At 32.1% G+C, this 10,484-nt stretch overlaps 1 protein-coding gene across 1 annotated transcript; it reads right to left on the reverse strand.

The window, feature by feature from the left end:
* Positions 1-927: 927 nt before the first annotated feature.
* LOC122572475 lies at positions 928-4,061 on the reverse strand. Its single transcript, XM_043737444.1, has 2 exons — positions 3,729-4,061; positions 928-3,228 (listed from the first exon to the last, which is right to left on the reverse strand). Exons 1-2 carry the CDS (start codon positions 4,059-4,061, stop codon positions 928-930), a joined length of 2,634 nt encoding a protein of 877 aa, XP_043593379.1.
* Between the last annotated feature and the right edge of the window lie 6,423 nt (positions 4,062-10,484).

Here is a 10,484-nt window from a genome sequence, read left to right on the forward strand (position 1 = left end):
AGAGAGAGAAAGAGCAAAAATACGAGGGTGGCGCGACTGGCAGGGGTTGACATGCGGGCGTAATCCATGCTATGACAGCGAACGATCGGAGCCAGTGGGATGTATGGTGCGTTGATGACATAATTGGTATCATTCGGAATCTTCTTTTGAGGTAACCCATGGTGCATCCCCCTGTACAATAGTAAGTTGACACACACGCCTTGTCCATCTGTACGAACTTACACGACGACAACCTTCTTTTTCTATGGCTCGATATTTCCGATTGATGTAAATAATTGGAATTGTAGAAATTCAAAATATGGTAAAAAGAATTCTATGGTATCTGCGGCTCTGCGCGTGTTTCGGGGTAGATTTGAGCATATTGTAAAATGTTTGTGGAAGGGTAGTGATATCATATGAATGCGGATATAATTTGCGGGAAATTTAATAAACGATTATTTACTAGAATAAAACTGTTATACTTATTTAATAAAGTTATACATATACTTACCTCTTACTTAACAAGAAGCCTAAGATTGACCAGAACCAAACAGACCAGTTGAAACTAGAATTTATTAAAAATACTATTGTAAATACATAAGAAATTCAGAATATTTTTATTAGAATAACTCAGAAACCTATATAATTTTTATTAAATAAATTTTTAACATTTGCTAGTATGTTCAAGACTTTTTTTCAGAAACGTTCAAAAGTAAAACTGAAACAAAAACTTATTTATATTAATAACGATTTTTCTATATGTGTTCTCTGTGCTATAATGTGTTCTATATGTGAAATTAGAAAATACATATTATAGTTTTCGAATCAATTACAGTATGCGATGTGTAATTATCACGTCTTCGTATTATCTCAATCCTATTTTTTTATTTGTTATTTCATGATTTCGTCTAGTTAACGTTTTAAGTTCGATAATTAAATCTCAATATATCAGAACTGCGATTTGATTGCTGTAGGCTTCCGCGATCGAAAAAAGTCCAAATTCCTATGTTCCTTGTTATAATAATCATTACATGCAATACCCTCCTCGTCATTCAAACGAAAACAACATTTCTCTTTAAGACCATTTCTCGCAATACCATCAACCATTTCCTTCGTCAAACCATTCTTACGATTCATTTCTCGTCCACGGTTCGTGACAGTTCTCTTTCGTTGATCTTCTTCCACGTTCAAAATTTTCATTTCTTCATTATTTCTACCTACGATGTTATTAATTTCCAGATTCGCATTTTTGGAAGAATCTATCAAAGTCGACGAATTTTCCTTCGTATCTACGTTACCAACTGAATTATTATCAACGCGATCTTCTATTAAAATCGATTTCGCTTTTAAATTATCTACCAAACAATTCTTAACCTTATTTTTATTTTCTAAATTAGATCCTCCACTTTCCATCGATTGGAAATTTTTCACCGTGTCGATAAAGTCAATCGCTTCATCTAACCTCACACTTGGTTTTATTTTCGGTTTCGTTCGAGATCTTACAGAACTTAACCTACACGAATCTTCTTTCAATTCTTTCATCTCTATCTCTTTGTTTTCTTCTTTAGAAACAAACTTGAAATCAAATTGATCCCTCGTCATTGGATTTCTCGATCTTCGACGATTTCCTATTCTTATCGGTAATTTGGAGCAAGCTGAAACTTCGGAACAAATTTTCTTCTCTACCACTATTGGTGAGAGCTGATTGCTCGTCGAATATTCCTTAATCTTCGATTTATCTAATTTTCGTTTCAAACATGCCGCTGTTCTCTCTATAATATTTGTTCTAACTTTCTGATCGTTGGTAACGTTGGAGATGTCGCTAGCATTCACTATTTTCTTCTTGTTATTATTTTCATTCTTCAAAACGCTACCTGGTCTCTTCAAATACTTATTTGCTTTGTTTGTCCATCCAAAAGTATGTTTATTTCCAATTTTACTCTGACTCTTATGAATATTTGGAATCGTAATTTTTCGACTTTTCTCACAGTTAGGATTTAATTCTTCTTTTACTTTTTTGTTGTTTGCTGAAGGTTTGTTAAATCGTTCATTATGGGAAGGAGAAACAAAGAAGCTTCTTTTATCATCAGTAGTTTCTGATGCATTTTGACGTTTTATTAATGGCGACAGATTATTCACAGAATCATTTTGCGGAAATTTATTTTTCCATTTTGAACCGTCATTATTCTTCGCTGAATGTTTCAGAATTGGATAAGTATTACTGTCTAAAGGAACGTGTTGTTGATATGGATAACCAATTTTTTTATTTTCAGAAACTTCCTTGCATTTTCCATCATTTTTATCGTCCAATGGAATAAAGTCCCAGAAGCTACTTTTAATATTACTCTTTTCAACCTGATTCGACAACGTGTCAAAAATAGTCGAGCTAGAAAGATGTTCAGTGGATGTACAAACATTTCGTAAATCAGATAAACTGTCTTTATCCACTGCACGATCCACGAATAGTCTTGGTTTGTCTATGGAACGATTAGAATTCGTGTTTCTTAACCTAGAATATCTAGAATATTCGTCATTTGAAATTTTATTATCCTGTTTATTTCCAATTTGATTTAAGTTTTCACAGACATTTTTTGAAAAACATCGTGTTTTTTTTCGTCGATCTATAGGTGATGACCATGTTCTTGATCGAATTCTGTCTGGAGTCAATTCAATCCAGTCTTTTGATATTTTATTTGAATTCGCTGAACTGACTGGTTTTTCGTTTCTTGAACTGTACCTAGAAAATCTGTGATTTCTATGCGATATTTCGTCGATGTGGTCTTCAGTGTCGTTGTAAGAGGACATATTTAGTCTTTGCCAGTGAAATTTCTGGTATCTTGGTGAATTTCGTGGGATTTCTTTGGATATGAAGTCTTCTGAATAATCTTGTTTCACAGAGACCATTCCTCTATCGATAATAGGTTGATCAATAAGGTTAGCATCTAATCTATTGTTAGGATAATTGGAACGAGCGAATTTTAATTTAGCTCCAGCACTTTTTGGTCTCGTTGGATAAGATTGAGAAGGATTGTTTTTTTTTATATCGTTTAGAATATTTTCATGAGTTATGTTAGGATTATTGTGAAAGGTATTTGAGATTCCGTAAGAGTCATCTGGTTCACAGGAATTTGATCTTAATCTATCGGGTGATGCTCTTAATTTGGTTCTGAAGTCTTTGGACCCTGGACTTCTCTTGAATTCTACGTTTGCAGTAAAATCTTCATGTGGAGAGTGATTTTGCCAGTAGTACTGTAGAATTAATTAAAAAAAGAAGAAAGCGGGAAAATTTTATTGAAAAATGTTTTCAAAATGATTAACGTGTATTTTTAGTGTAATATTACAAAAATAAACAATTGTTTATTAGCAAAAAAATTAAGTAGAATAAAGGGAAGGACGGTAAAAAAACAAGCCTTCCTTTATTTAACATAGTAATTAGACCAATTAAATGCCTAGAACATCTTTAGAGCTAAATAAGATTTAAAAAAAATTTAAATTTTCTGACATAATTTTCACCCATAATGACTATACAAAATAGGTTAGGCAATTGTATTGAATGAAACATAAAGATTCGGAAAGCAATGTCTTCTACAAATTTGTAAACATTAAACGTAAAATATAAATTTCAAACTAAAGTATTAAGTTAAATATGTCTATAAAAAATTTTTTTCTTTAATTTAAATAAAATTTCTGATTTACGTTTAAGCCTTGAATAACTGTAGATACTCATAATTGATTTAAGTAAAATGTACCTGATTAGTTCCATCTTCTTTAAGAATAAAGAAACATTCTTCAGTATCCATTGCGTCAGATTCATTTTGTACGCGAAATCTTTCTCCGTAAGATTTATTTTCGATTTTTTCTGGGCAATACGATTCCCAATTTCCGTGCTGTTTTATCTTGGTCAATTTTGGAGAATGAGATCGATTAATGTGTCGTGCAATTTTAGATACTGGTAATCTGGCATCACAACCTGTATCCGATAATTCAACAATTTTTCGTATATCTTTGGAAGCTTTACCAGAAATTATAGGTGACATGTTATCCATAAAAAAGAATAATGGGCTGTCCGCGAAGGAATTCATACTCAAAATAAATTAATGACAACTGTATTGCCTAAAATCTGTTAAATGTGTATATTGTGTTTGAAGAATTCACATTGCTCGATTTGAAATTTCGCGCTAGAATTTCACAGAATTTTGTTCTTCATGAGTCTACTTGATTTTAAATGTGTCACTTCAAATTTTAAATGAAATAATTATTATTTATTTTAATTGCATTTTTTCGTTGACATTTTTGCGAGCAGATTAATTATATCCATCGTCAAGTGTTTTCGAGTGTGTTCATAAACGAATTGTTATCCTGATTTTGAAAACTTCATAGAACGATTCTATAACTCTTTTAAATGGTCTATTGCAGATATTTATTGTCAGTAGGTAAATAGAATATCTGTTAAAATTGACAAAAGTTATTGCATACGTGGCGCTACCTTCTGGAATTCGTTATTATAACACATTCCAAGCATCAAATATGATTTTATTACGGACATCACTTAAAAAAAATACATATATTGAACAAGTACGATTGATATTTAATTATTATTAAATATTTCGAAGAAGAATAACATTTGATCAGAAAATTAAACAAGATATAAAATAAATTATAGATTTCGTATTTTATGGAACTTCGTATCATCACACACGAACTATCTAATTATACTTATGTAATTATAGAAAAATGTTATCGAATAAAAATGAGGTTGAAGGAATTCAAATATTTACACTTATTAAGGACTATTGTTTCATATTATAATTAAAAACACCTGACTAATAGAAAGATTTAAAAGAAATAGAATTTTGTAATATCAATTAGAATACTACATTCAAATAGAGGTGTCCATGATTTAGTTGTTTCGTTAACCAGAATGACTTCTTATGTTTTTTTTTTGTGTCGCGCACAGAGTAATTTAAATATTCTGCTAACCTGTTTTAATACTCCGCGTATGGAAAATCGGCAGAATGTTTTCAACGGATCCGATATGTTAGATAACGACGACAGGATACTGGAAAACATAGAAGTGAAAGAAGTGAAGACACCAAGCCCTTTATCTTCTGCTGGTAGGAATTTTATTTTCTCCAATTTTACATGTACTGCTACTATTAAAGCTTCATTCTCATCTTTTATTTAATTTTCTCATTTTAACTTATAATTAATAACAACGTCAGTGTGTAGTTATAATTTTTAAATACAAAATTTTATTATTGTTCAGGCGAATGTTATTTTTAATTTCTTTCTGAATCATTATCAATTATTGGAAGCTTCAATTATGACATTTTATATAATTAAATATAATTAAGTCGAATCATAATATTTTATATGTACAATAATCGAATGATTGAAAATACTTTGAATTCATTTTCTATCTCATAACCTCTGGCATTCCTCTTTTACATCGCAAGTTCAAGAAATATCGACATTTTTATCATCAAATAAAATTAATGGCGTGATAGCAATATTTTTAGAGCGGCAACTGATATTGTTCTCAGCGAACAAGAAGTTTAAATGCAAAGTAGTCGATCCTTAAAACTCCATATTAGCGGGTAATGCTTTTGAATTGAAAAACAAACTATATTTTTGATCAAAATTCTTTAACTTTTAAAAATTATTAAAACATTCATTATATAACCTTTTTAAATATTATTGTACATACTTCTATATATCACAAAATTTCATGACAAAACTACACTAAAATGCTAAAATGAGACTTTAAAACTTTGAAACATTGAATACAGATTGAAAAATTATTTAATAAATCTTTTTGAAGAGTTATTAAAATCGTTTTTAACCCTTAAATACATAATATTGTCATTTGACAATGTAGAGTCATCCCAAAGGTCTTCGTAGCGTATATATAATAACATATTCATTTTATAATTATATAATCAATAATATAATTAGTACAATCTTGCTGTAGAATGCATAAACTTTAGAGTAAAATTTTGTAGCATTTTATTTGACTAAAAATAGCGTCTTTACAAGATTTACGAAAATTTTTCGTAATATATAATATACGTAATGTATAATAATAAAGTTAAATGAAATTGATTTCAACTATAAAGAATTTTTCTATGCTTCGAACCTAAAATAAATAAAATTTATGTAATCCTAATGATTAGATCTTTCGATTAACGAAGACGAAGAGAACACAGGAAGCGATAGCAGTTCCGGAGGAAGTTCGCCATCCGATCTCAAGAAGCGTCTGCACAATCATCCATCACCAAATGAAGCGACACGTCTGGCTAGTCGCGTAATTAACATCAGACGTCGTCTATCCCGAAAACGAGATTTCTATTTCCACGAAACAAGCAACCGAATTGAAGAAAACGAAGAAACAGAAGAACAGGAAACAATATTTCCCAAAAGGTCTTTTGGCGATTTCAAAGCAAAAGACGCACGAGTGCGAAGAAGGGCGAAAATTCATCTCGAAAACGAAACAAATCGAAATATGTTTGTCTCGAATCCCAGTGAAATCAGCACTTCCGACTTCCAAGACAATTCAATCAACAGTAACAGCCAAACATCAAGTAGACGTTCAGTGATCGAAAATAAAGTTAAAGGAATGTCAGAAAAATATTCGATGCAACATCCATCGGTAGAAATCGAAATGTTAACAAATAATACTCAACGACATTCACCATTATCAGCAAGATTATATCGTAATCAACAGGAAGAGACAAATAATGATTCCTCTAGATCTCAAAAAAACGTGTTCCACCATATTTATCCTGATACATCTTGCGAAAATTTACCGAAAAATAGAATTGAATTACAACCAATTTCACCAATTTCGTTGAAAAGTTCTTTACACAATAAATATAGATCTTGTCGTGGAGTAATTTTGCAGAATCTTAGCTCTGGCAGTGAGGCAGATTCCAATTTTGAGGTTATGTCGGACAGAATTGGTTCTAGTCATAAAATTGGTCGTTTAATGCCTCTTACGCCACGAGAAACTAATATTTCTCCAAATTTATGTACTAATAATTTGGAGATACAAAATCTAAACGATAATTTATCTTTATCTTCGGAAAGATCGTCTAACCAAACACTTGTTAATTCATCGAGGAATGATTATCTTGAAAATGTTTCGTCTCTTGTTCCAAGAATGGATTTCAGTGGAAGTAAATTACAGCAGGGTTTAAATAAACCTTTAACATCCGTATCTTTGGGTCCTTTGAGAAAAACACTGCGTGAAAGGTCTTTTTATAGAAAATTGGACAGTTCGAGAAGCGATTGTGGTCAAAATATGAAAGAAACTGTAGATGAGCCAATGTTCTTTTCTGCTAGGCAAGAAATTCGTGACTATAATAAAGAATGCTTACAATCGCCACGATCTGTGTTTGAACCCCCGATTTATCCCAATATGCCCGCAAACATTCTGGAAAATGAAATTTCTAAAACCTTATCTAATAATATGATAAATTTTGGAGAAAATATTTATAATGAAAATGCTAAACAAAGTAGTGAGAAGATTTTTGATCAAAATGAACAAGAAATAATCGCAAAGGAATATATTAATTCTCCAAATTTGAAATTTTGTGAAAATCAAACTTTCATTGCCTGTGAAAAGATTTTTAATGAAAATACTAATTGTGACAAGATTCATTATCAGAACAAACGAGAAATGGTGGCAAATGAGTATTTCAATCCTTCTGAAAATAAAAACTTTACTTCAACTCCGAAAAGTGTAACGTCACCAGAAACTATTGTACAAAATTCAATATTTGAAAATGGCTCAAATAACAATTCAAAATTTTCTCCAAATGCTGATAATGGACAAGAATTCAAGGAAGCAATATCGAAATGTATATTAAATTACGATAACAATGAAATTAATATTTCTCAGTTAAAAAATATTACCTCTCTGCCATTTAAATCTAATGCAAGCGAAAATCAAAGTACAGCTTCTTCGTTTAGAGAATTTTTCGTCAGCGACTTCACAAAATTGTCACAAAACGAAGAAAATTGCTGTTCACCACAATCTATCATGAATAGCCAAGGAACACATAATTCACATGGAAGCAAAGTTGTCAATAGCCAAGAATTCATAAACGTACCAACTCTAGTTTTAAATTCACGAGAAATATCATACTCAACATCACCAAACAGTAAAGTTTGTTCAGAGAGACATTTAGATCCAAATGCTTTGATCATAGCGTTGTCAAACGCGTCCTTGAAACAACAAACAGCGAAAGATGTTTTTGGAAATACTTGCAGCGAATCCTGTACTGATAGCAAGAGAGTTTTTAGGTTAGGATCCTCTGAAAATAATTTATCGATGGATGTACGTTTCTCAAAGTCCGATGAGAATCGAAGTAAATTAACAACATCTACAATATCTTGCAGATCATCTCTTAGTATAAAATCTAAGATACCTATAAAAATACCAAGTAATAGAAGCAAGCTATCAATTCGAAATAAATTTAATGAAAGTGATAAAGGAATAATTAGTCCAAAAAATTCCAGTAGACAAACTTTTCGAAGCAATTCCTCGTCACTTGAAAATCTTCAATTTGTTTCCACATCACATGAAAATTCACCTTTTATGAAAAATTATGCAATTATGTCCAAATCTTCTATGAAAATAGAGTCACAGGAACAAGAAAAATGTTTCAATTTGGAGAGTATCAAAAATGAGTCGGATAGTGTGGCAAAATCAGATGTAATTTTGGAAGACGCTCAATCAAAAACTGCGAGAAAAGAGAATCAAGATTTTGATGAATCTTCCATTGATCGTCGCACGATAGACACTTTTAGGTCCTTGAATTTTTCTGATAATCCAAAAAAGTCTGAAAAGAAAAACGAACAAAATATTCTCGAGGAAAATATTTCTTCAGAGAATGAATCAGAAACTTCGTCACCCTACGATACTCGAAAATCAGTAAAAGAGATGGAAAAGCCAGAGGGATCTAAAGAATTTAATACTTTTTCTCCAAGAAATATATCTACCAGTTTTCCTTTAGAAAGTTACCAAGATAAACATATAAATAATACTTACGAAGGAGAATGTTTCGAAAAAATCACCGAAGAACGAAAAACAAATTTATTCGAGAATCAAATAGGAGACGGTGGTTGTCAAGAGTTTCTGATCGAAGGCTCAGGAAAATTTAAATCCTTGAACACGTCTGCAGAGGACGAAGAACTAATCAAACCAAGAAAAGTTACTGACAAGCTTCGATTTTCGCTAGAAAAACTAGCAGTCGAGCAGATTCGAAGAAATCTAAACTCTGAACAGACGAGAACTATTCAATCAGATACTACCGCATTTTTTACAGAGAAATTCTATGAAATTCCACAATTTACTCTCGCAGGTTCTTCCTCGATGTCGAAGCTGCGCTACGACAAATCAAGAGACTCACCACGGTTTAAGAAGAAGAGTCAAGACAGATTTCCTTTCACGATTTCGGAAAAAACGAGCATCGCCTCGATGAAGTTCAAGGTACCTGGTCGACTAGGCAACCTGGACGAAGACGCGGAAGATAGAAGGTACAGGTTAGACACGCACCCGAGTATAACTAGATTGGCCGGTTATGCATTGGAGGATTCACCCGCGGATATCATCAGTTATATGGTGCAGACAGAACTAGAGAATCCTTACTTAAAATCTTCTGGGATGAAAGGACTAGTAAAAAAAATTTCTGCCAGATGGAAAAGACCGAAAAGATGCGGTAACGGAATTGGACCGACGAAGGTAACTAACGTCATTTACAAAAATCGAGATTATCAAGAAGAATGCGAGAGCTCGAATTGCTCAGAATCATCATCTTTACAGGAATTAAAAATATACGAGAGTTTGGAAGGAAAATTATGTAATCCTGAACCTAGTCCTGACTCTCCAGACGAAAAGTCGTCAATAATTTATAACAAAAATTTGTCTAATACGAAAAATAGTAAAAATAGGCTGTCGAGTATTGAAAATCCTTGCAGACGCTATGATCGTGATGATTTGTGGGTACCATCGTTCAAGAATTCTAATCACAAAAAGGGGAAGAAAAATGTAGAAATAGCGGATGAAGTAGATGAGGATAAATTAAAAAATCCTTACTCGGTATTTTTTGTAAAAAGCGCGCAAGGAACACCAGAGACCTCTACTAAAGCGTTTGTTCCGAAAAATGAGAAACAGAAACAAGATGTTTCTATGGAAAAACGACAGAATCGAGTAAAATTTCGTGCAAATTCTCTAACCATGACATCGAAGTTAGACGAAAATGTTTGCAACGAATCCATTAAGAACAGAAATTTTGAACGTACTAGAAGAAATAGAAATGCGCAGAGCGGATGTTTTTGTTTACGATTTTATCGAATGATCATACCGATCTCATTTGGTTCGATTTCCAAATATCGGTCAAGAATAAATGACAATTCATCGTCGGTAAAGAAGAGATCTCGTATGTCATTACAGAAAAAGAAAGGTTGACACTTGTATCCCATGCTCTGTCGGTAGAACGAAT

This window comes from Bombus pyrosoma, linkage group LG11 (genome assembly GCF_014825855.1).
Source record: "Bombus pyrosoma isolate SC7728 linkage group LG11, ASM1482585v1, whole genome shotgun sequence".
NCBI classification, from domain to species: Eukaryota; Metazoa; Arthropoda; class Insecta; order Hymenoptera; family Apidae; genus Bombus; species Bombus pyrosoma.